The sequence below is a fragment of the Grampus griseus genome, assembly GCF_964374135.1.
Source record: "Grampus griseus genome assembly, contig: HAP1_SCAFFOLD_50, whole genome shotgun sequence".
Lineage (NCBI taxonomy): Eukaryota > Metazoa > Chordata > Mammalia > Artiodactyla > Delphinidae > Grampus > Grampus griseus.
The window spans coordinates 1276723-1296783 of NW_028133393.1; the positions used below are offsets into that span (position 1 = coordinate 1276723).

At 45.7% G+C, this 20061-nt stretch overlaps 1 protein-coding gene across 1 annotated transcript in view; it reads right to left on the minus strand.

The window, feature by feature from the left end:
* CFAP221 (cilia and flagella associated protein 221) overlaps positions 1–19720 on the minus strand; it is a gene marked incomplete at both ends in the record, with an annotated part of 85515 nt that extends 65795 nt beyond the window's left edge. The window contains 5 exons of the mRNA XM_082682073.1: positions 4912–5012; positions 6568–6666; positions 6827–6913; positions 16910–17010; positions 19582–19720. Coding sequence (XP_082538199.1) covers positions 4912–5012; positions 6568–6666; positions 6827–6913; positions 16910–17010; positions 19582–19720 — 527 coding nt within the window. The remainder of the gene's footprint in view (positions 1–4911; positions 5013–6567; positions 6667–6826; positions 6914–16909; positions 17011–19581) is intronic.
* Positions 19721–20061: the final 341 nt, after the last annotated feature.

A 20061-nucleotide genomic window follows, 5' to 3' on the forward strand; every position in this document is an offset into this window, starting at 1 on the left:
ATATAATATGCCCCAAATTTCAAAGAGAAGCGGTTTCTTTTTAAAAAATATTTATTTGGCTGCGCTGGTCTTAGCTGCGGCACGTGGACTCAGCTGCGGCATGCATGCGGGATCTAGTTCCCTGACCAGGGATCAAACCTGGGCCCCTCATTGGGAGCACCGAGCCTTAGCCGCTGGACCACCAGGGAAGTCCCCAGAGTGCAGTTTCTACAAGGTACACACGACCGTGCATTTCTCTGCTTCCCTTGTTCAGTGGTGGCCTCAGTGAAATCCACCTTTGCCAGCAAAGCCTCTGAGGCCCTTCTCGCTCAGCCCTTGCCCTGCCACAGCGCTGATAACCCAGGTCCAGGCTCACGAACGCCCCAGAGCGGTCCACAGGTGCCGTTCCTTCCACACCTCTGCCTGTGCCCAAGCCTCCACACTGCCTGAAACACCCTTCTTCCCTCCTGCTCCCTTCCGCTGCCTGATGTCTAGTCGCGCTTCAAAAGCTTAGGGCAGGTGCACTCTCCTCTAGGAAGTCTTGTCTGAGCTCCGCCGTCCCACCTGCCCCCAACTCACTTCACACTGAGCTGGGTTACGTGTCCTTCCTCAGAACACACTGAATTAGAAATTAGAATCGTCCAGTTAACAAACAGCTCAAACAACTCAACAACAAAAAAGCAAACCTCCTAATCGAAAAATGGGCAGAAGACCCAAATAGACATTTCTCCAAAGAAGACATACAGGGCTTCCCTGGGGGCACAGTGGTTAAGAATCTGCCTGCCAACGCAGAGGACATGAGTTCGAGCCCTGGTCTGGGAAGATCCCACATGCTGCAGAGCAACTAAGCCCGTGCGCCACAACTACTGAGCCCACGTGCCACAACTACCAAAGCCCATGCACCTAGAGCCCATGCTCCGCAACAAGAGAAGCCACTGCAATGAGAAGCCTGCGCACGGCAATGATGAGTAGCCCCCAGTCGCTGCAACTAGAGAAAGCCCGCGTGCAGCAACGAAGACCCAAAGCAGCCAAAAATAAATAAATAAATTTATTTAAAAAAAAAAAAAGAAGAATACAGATGGCCAGGAGGCATGTGAAAAGATGCTCATCATCACTACTTATTAAAGAAATGCAGATCAAAACTACAACGAGGTACCACCTCACACAGGTCAGAATGGCCATCATCAAAAAGTCTACAAACAATAAATGCTGGAGAGGGTGTGGAGAAACGGGAAACCCCCTACACTGTTGGTGGGAATGTAAATTGGTGCAGCCACTATGGAGAACAGTATGGAGGCTCCTTAAAAAACTAAAAATAGAGCTGCCATATGCTCCAGCAATCCCACTCCTGGGCATATATCCAGACAAAACTGTAATTCAAAAAGATACATGCACCCCTATGTTCATAGCAGCACTATTTACAATAGACAAGACATGGAAGCAACATAAGTGTCCATCGACAGAGGAATGGATAAACAATATGTAGTACATATACAATGGAATACTACTCAGCCATAAAAAATAATGAAATAATGCTATTTGCAGCAACACGCATGGACCTAGAGATCCTCATACTAAGTGAAGTAAGTCAGAAAAAGAAAGACGAATACCATATGACACCGCTTATACGTGGAATCTAAAATATGACACAAATGAACTTACGAGACAGAAACAGACTTGCAGATGTAGAGACTTGTGGTTGCTGAGGAGCGGGGTGTGGGGGGAAGGAGTGGGAGTTTGGGGTCAGCAGGTGCAAACTAGTACATAGAGGATAGATAACAACAAGGTCCTACTGCAGAGCACAGGGAACTCTACTCAATATCCTGTGATAAACCATAATGGAAAAGACTATGAAAAAGAATGTGTGTATAGGGAGCTTCCCTGGTGGTCCAGTGGTTAAGACTCCACACTTCCACTGCAGGGGGCACGGGTTTGATCCCTGGTTGGGGAACTACGATCCCGCATATCATGTGGTGCGGCCAGAAAAAAAAAAAAAGAATGTGTGTGTGTGTGTGTGTGTGTGTGTGTGTGTGTATATATGTATATATATGAATCACTTTGCTATACAGCAGTAATTAACACAGCATTGTAAATCAACTATACTTCAATAAAATACAAATAAAGAATTGTCTATTTAATCATGAGATGAGGGTTTAATCACCTCTACATCCTTAGTACCTACCATTGTGCCTGGCACACAGTAGGCGTTCAATAAAGGTTTGTTAAATGAATGAATGTTGAATAAAGAACCTACCCAAATAATACCTTCAACCCCCAAGGCGGCAGGATTAACAGAGGACATTTCAGGTGAAAACCCTTTCAAATAGTCACCACCACCACCGCCCCCGACGCCAGACATTGTGGATGGAATGCAGTGCTGGGCAGTTTGCATAGTTAAAAGTTGGGGAAAAGCCATTAAGTCAAGTGCATCAAGTCTTGGGAAGGCGCTGCTGCCAGAATGCTTGGAGAAACAAAGTAGCACGCTTATCTTTTGAAAAATTTAAAATATCACAGTGTTACACACGGTAACTCAGCTTCATAAACTGTTCAGCTGAAATTGTCATTCTGATTACAAATGAAGGGCATGATGTATAAAACAGCTTGGGAGACGCCTCCAGGGAGGTGGGCAGATTTATCTGTTAAGAAGGTCCAAGAGGGAGGGGATGTATGTATATGTATGGCTGAATCACTTTGTTGTACAGCAGAAACTAACACAACATTGTAAAGCAATTATACCCCACTAAAAAAAATAAGAAGAAGAACCAAGGCTGATTCTGCATCATTTCCTCCTGCCTATGGACCAGTGCTCTCAACCTCAACAGCCTTGCTTACGGTCCAGACAAGGAGTGATTTGTGGAGGGAAAGAAAGAAAAACAGGGAGAGAGAGAGAGGAAGGGAGAGAGGGAGGGAGGGAGGGAGGAAGACAGATGAACTAGGAAGTTAGTTGTTTCCTGCCACTTCAATTTTGGTTAAAAATTGCTTATTCACCCATTTAAAGGAAATAGCTATGTTTGGCCTCAAAATGCATAGAGTGAGTGGGTCCTGCCAGGCGGGACTCACCTCTATTAGCCCCTTTTGTGTGGATAATTTATTGACAATTATTTTCGGGGGGAATTTTTATTTTATTTTATTTTAATTTTAGTTTTTGGCCACACCGTGCAGGGATCTTAGTTCCCTGACCAGGGATCGAACCCACATCCCCTGCATTTGAAGTGCAGAGTCTTAACCACTGGACCACCAAGGAAGTCCCTTATTGACAATTCTTAAAGAGCTGTTTTTAAAAAAATAAGTAAAGAGAGATGGTGCATCAGAAGCTCATGCGAAGCCGCTGGGCGGGGGATGGGATCTCACGTCAGCTGAACCAACGCGATTGTTCAGATCTAGATGGTGAGTTTCATTCAAGGGCTCTGAAGCTCATACACCTTGGTCCCCCGCCAGCACCAAAAAGCTTCAGTTGCCCCCTCTCTACCTCTACTACCCAGTCACTAGCAACTTGTATCCCCTGCTCAGAGCTGCCTGCAGGCACCTGAACTTGCTTTCACCCCCAAACACAGGCTGAAGCCCACAGTCTTTGCTCACTGTCTGGGCCTAGACCACAAGGCATCTAGTATCTACCAGCTACTGGGTGGCTTCATCACCTGCAAGATGTAGTCCACACTCTTTGCCACCACTGTGCTTTTGTACGTGCTGTTTCCCTGCTTGGAATGCCACCCTCACAGCCCGCCCCGTGGTGGCTAACCAGATAGGATAACCGGACGTCCCCTGCTTAGGCGTGAGGACTTTCCCCATCCCTCCTGCACGAGACCCCGTGTGTGCCCTGATTACAACACTGGCACGCGGTGTAATTAATCAGTGACGTGGTTCTGTCCCCATCAGACTTTAAGACCTTCAGAATGAGAACTTTTGTCTATTCATCTTTTTACCACAGGTGATATTCCAAATATCACCCAAACAGGACTTCACGGGCAGTGCGCCACTAGTGTGGATACAAAGCTGGAGCCAGGTCCTGCAGGTCCGTTCTCCCCCCCCCGCCACCACCAGATGGCTAGGTATTAACAACTTAGTTACAGAATCATTGGAGGTGAGGGGCGGCAGGAGAGGGGCCAAGCAGATGGCAGGGAGGGATTGGGGGCTCAGGACAGTATATATTTCCCAACCAGTACAGAAATATTTCAGCGTTTAACAAGATTTTAACAACCGGCACGGCCATTGTATCTCGGTATCTAACAGCTCAATAGTCACCTTCTTTATGTCCCTAGGGACAGACAGCACTGTGCCTGGTAGTAGGTATTTAGTAAATATTTACTGCTGAAACAAGACACACCTTGAAATACAACTAGAGTCATCAACTATTTTCCCAACAAGGAGGGCGGATTTGAGATTTGGCTTCCATAGTGACTGTCCAGGGTCTTGGCCTTCCCTGTGGCCATTCCGTCCAAAAACACATGCTGGTTAATGCACAGGCATGAGATGCCTCCCTGGGACTCCGACACTAATACTCCCAACCCTGCAGGCCCTCCAACTACCGCTGTTGCCAACAGTATTTGGACCTTCTGGCAGCTACCCTGCCCTGTGAAGGGGAGCCTGTGGAGAAAGAAGCCTGCACAGGGCAGCAAAACCAAGAACCGGGGAGGGTCAGGTCCCAGCAACCCCTGTTAAACCCCTAGACGCAGCCATGCCTGAAGGTGCGTGCCATCTTGCACCTTTCAGGTTGATGACCCAATAAATTCCTTTCTTGCTTAACGATATTTTGACTCGGTTGGGTTTGTTTGTTGGTTGTTTGCTTTGCCTTTGCAACTACAAGTCCAGTCTAACTCAGCTAGAAGGAAAACTTTCCATTAGGAAAAACAGAAATCTAAGTTTTTATCTATGTGAGTCTCTCTTAACTTTTCGCATCCCATGACAGTTTGGTAATTCATTTTGATAACTTACCTTTCACCAAGTAGAACATTTGATAGATTTATAAATGAGGGAAAGTCCAGTCTATTCATGACAGGATAGGCGTGGATGGGGACAAGCAAAGTCTCATCTCCCTAAAATTAATGGGAAAAAAGTCAAGTTTACCATGCTTAAGACTATAATTTTCTTTTTTTCTTTTTCTTTGTTTTTGGCTGCGCCTCGCAGCATGTGGGAACTTAGTTCCCCGACCAGGGGTTGAACCCACGCCCCCTGCTTTGGAACAACTGGACCGCCAGGGAAGTCCCAAGACTATAATTTTCAAAGATGAATTTGTAGATCCTCTATTTCTTATCTTGTTTTCTATCATTAAAAAATACCTCCAGAAAAAAAGGGAAAACATTTCCTTAAAAAAAAAACACTGAGTGCTTAAATATAACAGTTGAAATATTGAGTTTTCTTAGCTATAAACAAAGTATAGAAAATTTTTAGCGTATTTCACTGAAATGATATTCAATATTATCCAGGAAAGCTAATGATGCCTTCACGTAGAGATGAAAACAGTCATCTGTTTCGATTTCAGAAAGTTATAGGGAAACACAATTGTGAGCGGCCTGAGATAAACAGAAACCAGCACAGAATCAGCTGATCCAGACAGTGCCGAACAGTAAGCACTGGACCAGCCAGAGGCACAGAGGCCTGCTTCTAGACCTGCACAGTGAGTGACCTTGAGTAAGACCTCTGACCTCTCCACAGCTCGTCTCTTCCTTTGCTTTCATGTGGGGATAAGGCCACCTTTCTTTAAAGGTATTTTTGAGAATTAAAGCAGACACTGGCCTTAAAAAGTTTAAGGCACCACATAAATACAAGGTACTAACAGCATTGCTATGAAGTAGCAGGACACCTGCCCTGGTGCTCTACGCAATGCCTGTCCTAAGGATTTTTGTTCTTGGTACAGAATATTCCTCCTGAAAGCACTATTCTGGTTTCATTTTTAGGTTTTTTTCCCCCTCCTTTTAAAAACTGAGACTCATCTGTTACTAAAGCACACTCTTCCACTTTAATTTTGAAAAGGTAAATTTCCTTAACCTTAAGGCTTCTCAACTTGTAAGGGCTGGGCGTGGAACCCAGAGCGGAGGGGTGTGGAGGTGCCAGTTTTAAGGGAAGGACTGACAGCACGTGGGGCTGGAGGCTGGAGGCCGGGGATGAATTAGGTGACCTGGAAAAGGCCTTCGGGAGCTCCTACAGCACAGCCTCTGGGGTCGGACCACACAAGTAGCCTCCCTGCAGACCCCCAGGGCTGCCTCGGAGAACATTTGCTGCTGGTGCCCAGTGACAACTCGGGGTTGTTGCTGATCTTCTCACCTAGCTCTTAAAGGACGATGTTTAAGTTATTTGACAAGCCTTCCTCAACTCCCAGCACCACAAGATAAATGAGATTTTTAGGCCAGGGCAGGTGGGAACCTGCAGCAAGCAGTGTCTCTGGCTCTGCCCCAGTTCTCGGCAGCCTGGAGCTTCCCCAGCTGGGACCCACATCACCGGACCAGGACCCTCAAGCCACTCAGACCGGCTGCCCAAGGCATCAGGCTGAGAAACTTCATACTTGTCACTCCATCTCTCTTCTTCCCTTGAAGATGTAAGGTTTGATGCCACCCCCAAGCCCCAAAAAAGCCCTGATATTAAGGGACATACCTTACAGTGAATGCGGATGCAATCGTAGTAGTATCGCCACTCATCTGGAGTAAATGTAACGGTGACCGTGAGGGACAAGCCAGGGATAAGGCGGTGCTCCTAGAAGACAAGGGGGCTCCTGTCCGGACGAGCCCCAGCGCCCAAGGGAGCAGGACCACGGGGACAACACGCTACATGCCGCCCCGGGCAGACCTGCGGCACACAGAACCACACCTGGCAATGAACACCTTGGGAGAATATGCCCCCCAGGGACACTTACCTTTTTCACATATTTGATCTGGAAGTGCTTGGTTTGCGGGGGTAAAATATGAACGTGTAAATCTTCATTGCAAATATTGACCACGTGCTGGAGAGAAGAAGAAGCATTCACATGAATACACTGCTTTGTCTACCTGCACGTGCACCTCCTCATCTGTCTTTACCTCATCCTGTTCCTCAAGGGATGTGAGGACATACGGTGCACTTTTATTATTTTGTAAATTTTTATTCCATATTGATGTATAGTTGATTTACAATGTTGCCTTAATTTCGGGTGTACAGCAAAGTGATTCAGTTATACATATATCTATTCTTTTTCAGATTATTTTCCCATTTAGGTCATTACAGAATATTGAGTAGAGTTCCCTGTGCTATACGGTAGATCCTTGTTGTTTATTTTATCTATAGGAGTATGTATACATTAATCCCAAACTCCTAATTTATTTCTCCCCCCAACCTTTCCCCTTGGTAACCATAAGGGTTTTTTTTAATGATTTTTTTATTTTTTTTTTTGGCTGCATTGGGCCTTCGTTGCTGCACGCGGGCTTTCTCTAGTTGCAGCCAGCGGGGGCTACTCTTCATTGGTGCGCAGGCTTCTCATTGCGGTGGCTTCTCTTGTTGCGGAGCACGGGCTCTAGGCGCGTGGGCTTCAGCAGTTGTGGCGCACCGGTTTAGCTGCTCCATGGCATGTGGGATCTTCCTGGACCAGGAATCGAACCTGTGTCCCCTGCAATGGCAGGCAGATTCTTAACCACTGCGCCACGCGGGAAGTCCCCATAAGTTTGTTTTCTATGTCTCTGAGTCTATTTCTGTTTTGTACATAAATAAATTCATTTGTATCATTAAGATTCCACATATAAGTGATATCATATGGTATTTGTCTTCCTCTGTCTGACTTACTTCACTAAGTATGATAATCTCTAAGTCCAACCATGTTGCTGCAAATGGCATTACTTCATTATTACTCTAGGAGGTGGATCCAAAAAGATCTTGCTGTGATTTATGTCAGAGAGTGTTCTGCCTATGTCTTCCTCTAAGAGTTTTACAGTGTCTGGCCTTACATTTAGGTCTTTAATCCATTTTGAGTTTATTTTTGTGTATGGTGTTAGGGAGTGTTCTAATTTCATTCTTTTACATGAGGCTGTCCTGTTTTCCCAGCACCACTTATCCAAGAGGCTGCCATTTCTCCATTATATATCCTTGACTCCTTTAACAAAAATAAGGTGACCATACGTGTGTGGGTTTATCTCTGAGTTTTCTATCCCGTTCCATTGATTTGTGTGTCTGTTTTTGTGCCAGTTCCATACTGTTTTGATTACTGTGGCTTTCTAGTATAGTCTGAAGTCAGGGACCCTGATTCCTCTCGCTCCATTTTTTCTTTCTCAAGATTGCTCTGGCTTCAGTGCACATTTAAACGCTTTAAGAGATTCAAAATCTATCATACACCACTTAACGAATAATAAAATAAACACAACACCACTTAAAGAATACTGAAATATGCCCATGTGTCTCTGCCCAACCTAAGACTTTTCCAGAGCTACAGCCCCAGGTACCCCCCGGCATGGCCTTGCACACTCCCCTCCTCCTGCCCTGACTGGTTACCTGTGCACCTTTTTGTTGAACTCAACTTAGTCCTGTGGTTCAGCTGAGCTAAGAAGCCAGCCACCCACCCACTCCCAGTTTCTCTAATTACATGCCACTTGTCCTGGGGACCTGGTGACACTAAGGCAGTCAAAAAATCAGGAAAAGAAGTGTGGAGAGGACAGCCTCCAATCCATTGCTAGGGCTGATAAAAAAGAACACAAAGTCAGGAGTTCTCTGATGGGGTCGGGAGGAGGCCCTCGCTCAAGGCAGGACAACCTGCTGGGTAAGTTAACAAGGTCTCTGAGTAGAGGGGTTTTTCCTTCCTCTACATGAAAGGAGAGCAAGGACCTTGGGTTCTGGGATGTGGCCTTCACCTGGGCCAGAGGACAGCTAAGAGGCTCTTGGTCTCCAAAGTCCAGGCCAGAGGCTGAGCCTGTCACACGGCCACTGCCCAAGGCCTCGAGTTCACTGAGGCCCTAAGTCAGACTTAAGACACAATCTCTTGATGAGATTATACCAATGCTTGCATTTGTTAAAAGTTCTCATTTGTCACCTGTGAATATATGTTTTTGAATTTTATCTTATTTTATTTTTTTATACAGCAGGTTCTTATTAGTTATCTGTTCACCTGTGAATATTCTTAAAGGACCACAATTTTTGTGACCCTGTTTTGGCATATCTTTTTAAAATTTTTTTAATTTAACTATAGTTGATTTACAATACTGTGTTAGTTTCAAGTGTCAAATTCAAGCTTCAGATTCTTTTCCATTATAGATCATTACAAGATAATGAAAATAGTTCCCTATGCTATACAGTAAAAGCCTGTTATTTATCTATTTTATATACAGTAGTGTGTATCTGTTAATCCCAAACTCCTAATTTATCTCCTCCCCCATCCCCTTTCCCCTCTGGTAACCATAAGCTTATTTTCTTTGTCTATGAGTCTGTTTTTGTTTTGTAAATAAGTTGATTTGTATTTTTTTGTTAGATTCCACATATAAGTGATATAATATCTGTCTTTCTCTGCCTTACTTCACTTAGTATGATAATCTCTAGGTCCATCCGTGTTGCTGCAAACCTAAATGTCCATCAACAGATGAATGGATAAAGAAGATGTGGTACACACATATAATGGAATATTACTCAGCTATAAAAAAGAAGGAAATATTGCCGTTTGCAGCAACATGGCATATCTCTTTATTTTTTTAATTTTATTTTTAAAGTTACTTTTTTTAAAAATTTATTTTTGGCTGTGTTGGGTCTTTGCTGCTGTGTGCAGGCTTTCTTTAGTTGCGGTGAGCGGGGGCTACTCTTTGTTGTGGTGCACGGGCTTCTCATTGCAGTGGCTTCTCTTGTTGCAGAGCACGGGCTCTAGGCACGTGGGCTTCATAGTTGCAACATGCAGGCTCAATAGTTGTGGCTTGCGGGCTCTAGAGCACAGGCTCAGTAGTTGTGCTGCACGGGCTTCGTTGCTCCGCGGCATGTGGGATCTTCCCCGACCAGGGCCTGAACCCGTGTCCCCTGAATTGGCAGGCAGATTCTTAACCACTGTGGCACCGGGGAAGTCTGGCATATCTCTTTAATATGTGAGAAGCCTGAAAAAATAAAAGTTGCCCAGGCCTCTCTTGACCTCCAGGGGTTCTGCATGGGGGAATCTTGGTGAGGTGTGGGCTCCTGGATCTCCTACCCAGGAGAATGGTCCTTCCAGGAGACACTGGTATGCTGGAGCCCAGGATGCCTGGAACCTAGGGCTCTTCCCGTCTCAGAGCTCAGGATGTCTCAGTACCCAAACTACATTCCCTATCTATCTTTTTTTTTTACACTTTGTCAGCAGGTCAGTTTGATTTCTTTTTAAAAAGTAATATGCTTTCAGGGCTAAAATGGCATTCCTGCCTTTTCATTTATAACTAAAACTGGGGGTGAAATAATCATCATTGAAAGGGGAAAAAAAGCCTTGGGAAGATCAAGTGTTTAGAAAGTGTATGTTAAATTAATATTTAAAGTTTATTTGGAAACGTGAGCAACCCAGGATTGCCCTTGAGGCGAGACAAGATAAACTCACCTAAAACCCTATTCTGTCCCGCAATTCTGGGGTCAATAGATGTCCTTACTTCCCCCTGCAAGCTCTCTGCGCCCCTGAGAGCTGACCTCCTCCTGGCCCCGTGGGTCCTCACGACCTTGACACTCCCTCCCCTGACCCCCCCGGGCCCCAACTGACAGCCCCCGCTTCAGTGTTTCAGAACGGGCCCCCAGAACAGGCAAGCAAGCATGGGACCACCAACCAGGCAGTCCCGGGTTGAACAGCTTTTACTCAAGGGTCACAGGGCTCTCCCAAGGGCTGCTCAGAGCTCCCGCCCCTCTGTCCCCACTCTGCTCCTTCCTTCCAGCCCCTCCACCGGGCAGAGCGTCGGGCCTAACCTTCAACCCCGGGCACTAATCATAGTATTTTCCAAACACAGCTCAGCCTCCAAGTCGGGGTCCTTCGACCCCTCCCTTCAGGGACACAGCTTCTCAGAGGTTAATACCCAACGCCAGGGATCTGGGGGCAAAATGCAAGCAGCTCTATAAGTTCTTTAAAGTGTTTTGAGACAGGCTGGGACCTGGGACCTGGGACCCTTTGCTGCAGTGCTGGCACGGGGACAGACGTCTCCTGGAGCAACAGATACAAAGAAACTATAAGGGACTAAAAATAACTGCGTGCATGTGTAGCTCGGGCAAATTGTGGACAAGATACAAAAAGACCAAAGAAAAACAAAAAACAAACAAACAAAAAAACCCAACTGCCACTTCTGAGGAGCCAGGAGCAAAAGCAGGGCCCTGCGTAGGATGCCTGCACACAGCCCACCAAGGGGGTGGGCAGAGCACCTAGGCCACCCCTCAGGCCCGACCCCTGGACCTGCCCCCAGCCTCACCCCATATAAGGAACCAGCCCGCACTGCCTCGAGGAGCCAGAAAGGGAACAGGGAACCGGCTACCTGTTCTCGCTCCCCCCTGCTACAGCAAGGGCCCCAGTAAAGCCTTGCCTGAATGTCTCCTCTGGCCTCCTATTAATTTCTACTGATTACGGAGTCCAAGAACCCTGGTCAGTAACAGTTTTACCTTAAAATGCAGGTTGGTAATGGATTTTACTCTAAAATTTTGCTCTATACTGCATTTCTCCGAAATGGGAGAGTAAAATTGATGCTCCAGAAGGATGCAGCATGTTTTTTTACACTGCAGCTTCAAGTCCCCACCCTCGCACACTGACTAGAAGCCACTGGGATTCGTGGCTCCAGCTCGAGAAGCAAGATCCTGGGGCAGGGCTGTCTCTGAATGCTGCAACAGGGACCTGAAAACTAATACAATTATTGCAGAAAGCCTGAAGGGAATGCTGCTCTGCATGAGATAAGGCTGTAGAGGCTGACAACTTTGTTTGGGGCTGGCCACAGTAACACTGGTTGTCTCATGGGAAAACTGATTAATTATTTCCTTAATAAATATAGTTTCCCAGACAACGTCTTTCCGCAGAGGGAAAGGGATTTTAAGAGGTCTTGGTTTTGAGAAAAGTGGGAACCATTATTTCAACTTTTAAATCGAAAGATTGATTTTGATATGAATCCAAGTAAAAGGCTTTAAAGCCTTTAACCAGATCTGGATCAATCTCAAATGTTAATGAACAATTTATTGTCCTTTTAAATACACGTTCAATCATTCCATTCTTGGGTAATTTACACCGTTTCCTGTAACAAAACCAAGATAAAGGCAGAGTTGGATTTCCCCCCCTTGTTTGGCAAGAGTTTCAAGGTAATTCCCTTAGGTTTCTGCTTAAGTTTGCTGATAGAAACAGGAGGCTGGCTCTCCCAGAATGCTATTAAGATGAAATAATTTTGTACTTGTATCCATTTCTGCTTGTTTCAATGTCTGATAGAAGCAGTGTGATTATTTAGATGCTAGCCTGTATTTACTTGGAATTCACGAGTCTCTACCAAGTCACTCTCTTCCAATAAAGTGAGTTCAATATCTTGACAAGTGTTTATTGAGTGCCTTGTGTGTGTTAGGCATTGTGTTGTACAAAAGACAGAGACGGCCTCTGTTCTTCAGCAGAATGAAGCTTTTACCTCCCTCCAAAAAGCCTACGATCTGGGTAAAGCAGACCTCACACTGGTCTCCAAATATGCCACAGGCTTTCCCTCCGAGCCTCTCTCCTCGTCTCCCTCTATGCCCTGGGTGTCAGCTCCCCACCTCTCACTTTGCTCTTAGGCTATCCCGAATGGTTTCTCCACCACAAGCCTTTGGTGCAATGTGACCAGTAAGCTCATGAAAAGATGCTCAACATCATTCGTGATTAAGGAAATGCAAATAGAACAACAGTAAGTTGAATGGTGAACTCAAAAAGATACAGCCACACCCTAACAACTGGAACTTGTGAATGGGACCTTATTTGGGAAAAGACTGATTGCAGATGCTATTAATTTAAGGACCTTGAGATGAGATCATCCTGGATTACCCGGATGGGCCCTAAGTCCAACGACAAGTATCCTTTTAGAGACAGAAGAGAAGACAAAAGGGAGTGGGAGGAGAAGCCATGTGAAGATGGAGGCCAAGGTTTAGGGTCATGAAGCCTCAAAACAAAGAACACCTAGAGCCACCACAACCTGGAAGAGGCAAGGAAAGATTCCTCCCAAGAGCCCGTGGAAGGAGCGAGGCCCGGCTGACTTCGGTCTCTGGTCTCCAGAATAAGTTTCTAGTTTTCTAAGCCCCTAAATTTGTGGTAATTTGTTATGGCAGCCACAGAAAACTAGCATACCATACAACCCAATTCCACTTCTTAATATATATCCGAGAGAATTAAAAATATATCCACACAAAAACATGGACATAGGGCTTCCCTGGTGGCGCAGTGGTTGAGAGTCTGCCTGCCAATGCAGGGGACGCGGGTTCGGGCCCCGGTCTGGGAAGATCCCACATGCCGCGGAGCGGCTGGGCCCGTGAGCCATGGCCGCTGAGCCTGCGCGTCCGGAGCTGTGCTCCGCAACGGGAGAGGCCACAACAGTGAGAGGCCCGCGTACCGCAAAAAAAAAAAAAAAAAAAAAAAAATGGACACGAATGTCCACGATGACATTATTCCTAGCAGCCCCAAAGACAAAATCCAAACGTCCGTCAACCGATGAAATGTGAACAGTGTGAAGGTTCCTTAAAAAACTAAAAATAGAGCTACCATATCATCTAGCAACCCCACTCCTGGGCATATAACCAGAGAAAGCCATAACTTGAAAAGATACATGCACTCCAATGTTCATAGCAACACTGTTTACAACAGCCAAGACATGGAAGCAACCTAAATGTCCATTGACAGAGGAATGGATAAAGAAGATGTGGTACATATATACAATGGAATACCACTCAGCCATAAAAAGGAATGAAATAACGCCATTTGCAGCAACATGGATGGACCTAGAGATTCTCATACTAAGTGAAGTCAGTCAGAAAAAGAAAGAGAAATATCATATGATATCACTTATATGTGGAATCTAAAATTTGATACAAATGAACTTATTTACAAAACAGAAATAGACTCACAGACATAGAAAACAAACTTATGACTCCCAAAGAGGAAAGGTGGGGGAGGGATAAATTAGGAGTTTGGGATTAAAAGATACACACCACTATATATAAAATAGATAAACAACGAGGACCTACTGTATAGCACAGGGAACTGTACTCAATATCTTGCAATAACCTTTAGTGGAAGAGAAGGTACAATAAGAATATATATAGTTACATAGATATGTATAATTGAATCACTTTACTGTGCATCTGAAACTAACACAGCATTGTAAATCAAGTATATTTCAATAAAAAAATTTTTTAAACAAAACAAAATGTAATAAAGCCATACAACAGAATATTATTTGGCCATAAAAAGGAATGAAGTACTGATTCATGCTACAAATTGAATGAGCCTGGAAAACATGCTGAATGAAAGAAGCCAGTCGCAAAAGACCACATGTTGTGTGATTCCACTTATGTGAAACGTCCAGAATAGGCAAATCTATACCAACAGAAGGTGGATCAGTGGCTGCCCAGGTTGGGGGTGGGTGGGTAAAGGAATGAGGAGAGTGAGGCGGGTGGGAACGGGTAGTGAATTGTTCACTCATTGCAAACAATGAGTAATTATGAACAATAATTATTTTAGATTTACCCTACCATCATCTAGATAGCAAACCTAATAACCAGGAAAAGCAAGTTCCAAAATGAATGATTAACTTTGGTCTTTGATGCTGTGTTCTAAGGAATGTGTCCTGATAGATTGAGGGGTAAAGTTCCCAATTGCGGTTTTGAATCCTGACCCTTTTCCTAGGAGGAAGCACTGGGCATCTAACAGCTCCTCTCCCGATCCCTTCTCTCTCCACCCTCTTGGATGCGTAAGGACTTGCAGACGCTGCATTCTCTGGAAGCTGCATTCTCTGTCGGCAGGGGTCTGCCCCATAGAACCTGGCCTCACTTCCTGACAGCTTTACCATTTGTCAGTTTCCTCCAGCGATTTTCCTCACTCTGAGGATGAGTCTAACACCATAGTTGGAATTCTGGCTCTAAATGATCCACTTTAAGACACGGTTTCGGCGGGAGGGATAAATGAGGAGTTTGGGACTGACATATACACACTATATATATAAAATAATCAACAAGGACCTACTGTACAGCACAGGGAACTCTACTCAATACTCTGTAATGACCTATATGGGAATAGAATCTAAAAAAGAGTGGATATACGTATGTGTATAACTGAATCACTTCACTGTACGCCTGAAATGAATACATTGTAAATCAACTATACTCCAATATAAAATAAAAATTAAATTAAAAAAATTTTAGAAAAGACGCTATGTGAAAACCAAAATAAATAAATAAGTGAAAGACATGGCTGATAAGAACGCACTGCGCGTAAACGCAGAGACGCCTGCGCTGGGAGGGGACGCCATCCACAAAGCCGGAGCCGCAGGGCCCACACGAGAGGGCCCACGCCTATCGGCCCCACTCCAGCACATGCCCGCAGCCCAGTCAAGCCCAGCTCCACGGCCGGCTGCCGTAGTTCCGACGTCCTGCTCAGTGTGACTTTGGAGGGTCACGGCGGGGTCTCTGAGGCGTTACAGCTGCTTTAATGCTCAGGCCCCCTTTTCGTGGCGGATTAGGAGTGCTGTAGCCACCGCGGGCCCTCCCCAGTCTGGACATCCGGGTCAAGGACGGGGAGCCAGAAAGGCCCGGACTCATGTGGCTCTGCGGTGGACTGCTGTCCCCACAGCTTCAGCCACTCCTCGGTGCATCCTTTCACCTGTCCCTTCCCGAGCCCTTTCAGCGGAGCTGCTGCCCCAGGTCAGGCCAGAGTGTCTCTGGCCACAGTGACTGATTTAGGCCTGGGCATCTGACCTGAGCAGGCAAAACGGAAGCTTTGCTGGGCGCTTCTAAGAAAGGGACACCCCTTCCCTGGTGGTAGAGGCGTGGAGCGCAAGTGCACCTGAGGGGCTTCCCTGGGGGCGCAGCGGTTAAGAAGAACCCGCCTGCCGATGCAGGGGACACGGGTTCGAACCCTGGATCGGGAAGATCCCACGTGCCATGGAACAGCTAAGCCTGTGCGCCACAACTACTGAGCCTGTGCGCCTAGAGCCCGTGCTCCACAACAAGAGAAGCCACCACGATGAGAAGCCTGCACGCCGCAACAGAGCAGCCCCTGCTCGCCGCAACTAGAGAAAGCCTGTACACAGCAAGAGACCCAACACAGCCAAAAAATAAATAAATAAAATAAATCTAAAAAAAAAAAGTTCACTGGTTGGGAGGCAGGCAGCCTAAGAGTCACTCTGTCTCTGTCCCTGTGTTCTTGAGGCAAGTACTGTATTTAACATTCTGGAATCACGGTTTCCTCATCTCTACAAAGAGAGCCACAATACAACCTCCACAAAGCTAGTATAAAGACTAAACTGGACCACGTGAGATGCAAAGCACAGTTCCTGGCCCCTACGGTCACTCAGCAATGGCACCAGTTTGGAGAGAGTGCTGGGAGGAGCCTTTGGCAAGGGGAGGAAAGCTGTCCAAGGACACTGATGCAACTTTAAAATTTCTCATCCTAGAACTACCTTTCTGGTCCAATTTACATCTGCACTTCTGCTGATTATGCTTCTCTTTAGATGAATGAGTAATATAAATGTAGAACATTCATGGCATTTCATTATTATGATTAATTATCCCACTTAGAAAGTACCTACCCAGGGGTGGGGGAGGGATGGATCGGGAGTTTGGGGTCAGCAGATGCAAACTATTATAGAGAGAAACAGCAAGGTCCTCCTGTAGAGCACAGGGAACTATATTCAATATCCTGGGATAAACCATAATGGAAAAGAATATGAAAAAGAATGTATATATATGTATAACTGAATCACTTTGTTGTACAGCAGAAACTATCACAACATTGTAAATCAACTATATTTCAACGAAATTAAAAAAAAAATTTTTTTAAAGTACCTACCAGTATCTGCTGGTGTTGTTTTTCTACTTGATAGCCTCCAAAATGCAATATGCCAGGTTTTGCCTGTATGACCTTATTATTCAGAAGATTTGCATAAACCTCTATAAAAACAATGCAGATTAAGTATATCATGAGTTTAGACATAAAAACGTATATTAAATGAAAGAAGATCCTATCAACATGAGCTCCCTTTAATCTAGGGTATTTTAAGCATACAAAGGTTTCAGACAGAGGATACAGCTGTCAACAAGATTAATGATTGTTCCACAAGAACTGGACTGCTTCTCCCTCTATTTTTACACATCACCTGGGAGATATTATCATCACAATACAAATTCACATTTATTATTATCTATTAAAATAACTTGCTCTGTACACATTTTATACAAGTCTTCATAATAAAACAAGGTTGTGAAGAGCACACACCCTGTGTTTTCTCTGTATAACGCTGCAATTGCTTATTATGTAATGAATATCCACTTCAAAGAATCCAAACAGCAAGGGTTTAATTTTATTACTGCGTATTTAACTGCTATTATTTGATTTCCTCTGAACTGAATTACAGTGCCATACAGAGTAATCCTAAGGCTCTGAAAAATTATGCCTCTGGACGGTAAAGTCTCGAACTGCTCTTGTCACGTGAGTGTCTTTTTTTGCTCCCAGTTTTGAGAACAAGGTTAGGACAGCTGAGCTCACAGAAGAGTCCAGGTCTACAGAACTTGTCCCGGCTCTTCACGCAGCAGCAACTGAGATGTGTGGAGAAGACACTGGGTCACAAGCCTTTCCGTGCCTTCCGTGCTTCACGCCAGGCATCTGTTTATAACCCCCCGTTCTTTCCATTTTTTAAAAATCAAACCCAGGCCTGGTTCCGACCAGTAAACTGCCTCCTGCGGTATGAATGTCCTGTCCAGTTTCCTACAAATGACGACCTTTCCCCTTTGGCTATAGCTAAATCTTGTGAGTTACTGACACTCTGACCCCACCCTTCGCCCGCCATGTTTCGTACCCATCTACAGTGGGTGTGAAACATTTGGTGTTTTTCTCCTCTGCGGGCGAATGGTCACTGTCATCAACTGTGGGCCAAACTGAAGGGCTGGACTGGGGTAAGGGTGGGGCCTCAGGGGGATTATGATCTCCGTAGTTTATTTGGTAAATTTGTAAGTATTGGTAATTACTTTTAAGTATTGAACATTACTTGGTAATTTTTTAAAAAATTATTTATTTATATTTATTTTGGCTGCACCAGGTCTTACTTGTGGCATGTGGGCTTCTTAGTTGCGGCATGCACGCGGGATCTAGATCCCCAACCAGGGATCAAACCCGGGCCCCCTACATTGGGAGCGTGGAGTCTTACCCACTGGACCACCGGGGAAGTCCCTTGGTAATTTTTTTTAATGCTGAAGATTTTGTTTGTAGGGCCACAAAACAGATGTAAAATGGGCATTTTTCTGTTAATGCCCAGAAATAGTCAAGTATACTAACTCGCACTCAGTGTGTTCTTCAGTGACAACAGAGCCACAGCAAATGCTGCATTTCCAGCATTTGTGATGGGCCTTGAACGGCAAGTGGGAAGCAAGCTAGTGGGACGTAGGGAGCGGGACACTGGGCTGCAACAGCTGAACACCACCTGTCCGCTTAGCTGGGCCACTCCAGCTTCCCCAACAGTAAAATGGACATAGACGGTATCATGATGATGTGATAGATTCAGTGAGAAGACCGCAGGCAAAATGATTAGCCTTCTGCACAACAGCCATAGGATTTAACAGGCTTTGCAGGCTCAGGGATGCGCGTGGGAAAAGGCACGTATCCTTGAAGAAGCAGGAGTAACAGGCATGGCCGGAGCTGGGGGACTGGAGGGGCCCTGGGTGGGCAGGCTTAGATCGACGGCAAAGAGGGCCAAGTGCCAAGCAAAGGAACTGCACACAGGGGATCCCCTGAGAGCATCCAAACAGGATGGGGGCAGGAGCCAGCATGGATTCTAGGAAGGACAATGCCAGGGCTGTGAAGAGTGTGGCCAGGGAGGAGGGCCCTGCAATAGTCCTGGTGACCTGCTGAGGATGCAATGGGGACAGGGAGGAAAGATATTGGAGGAAGTGGAGGTGGCAGAACTTGGCGACCAATTTCCACCACAAAAGTCTACCAGGTACAGAACTTCCCTGCTGTCCAGTGGATAAGACTCCACGCTCCTCCCATGCAGGGGAAGCGGGTTTGATCTCTGGTCAAGGGAACCAAGATCCCACATGTGGCCAGGCAACTAAGCCCACGCACTACAACTACTGAGCTCACGCGTCTCAAAGAGAGAGCCCGCGTGTCGCAAACTACAGACCTCACGCGCTCTGGAGCCCAAGCGCCACAACTAGAGAGAAAACCCGCCACCACAACTAGAGAGAAGCCCGAGCGCCACAACGAAGAGCCCACACCGCAACGGAAAATCCCATGTGCTGCAACTAAGACCTGATGCAGCCAAAAATAAATAAATAAATATTAAAAAAAAAAAAGTCTACCAGTGAAGTGGATGGATCTAAATGGAACCATTGTTCTTAACGATGAACACTATCACCAGCCTGTAAAACAATACAGATAAATCACCCAACATTCCTTTATGCTTTCTGGACTTTGGATCCTCTGGGAAGATGTGAGTTGTAAAGCAAATCTGTTTCCTAACCACCTACTTGATTCCAGGAGGTGATTAGGTACTTCTTTTGGTTTCTTGGGTTCCTCCACTAGGCTCCTTAAAAGGAGGGGCGATACATCATGAAATGGTTCTTCAGCATTCTTTACTTCTCTGCTGGGGGTTTTCACCGCTGCCATTTTATGAAAAATGGAGCCTTCTTTTTAGAGCCAAAGGTCATTTCCTGGGAAGAAAACAGTAGTCGTATAATCATCCACAGGAAACCACACACTGTTTTTTCTCAACCCTTGACAAATGTACTTCTTGTCACTGTGTGGTTTACTGTGGCTCAGGGCTCCCCCACCCCACCCCCGCCTCTCCTCTCTCGCCGCTCCGTTCCCACACAGGTGGTCCCATTCATCTTGTGTCACACATGGAACCCAGTGCTGTGCCGTTGCTCAAAACCCTTCCGTGGTCCTTCATTCTGTTCAAGAGCTTTTCCCAAAATGTAGCCCTGATGCTTCCTGAGGCTCTCACAGTT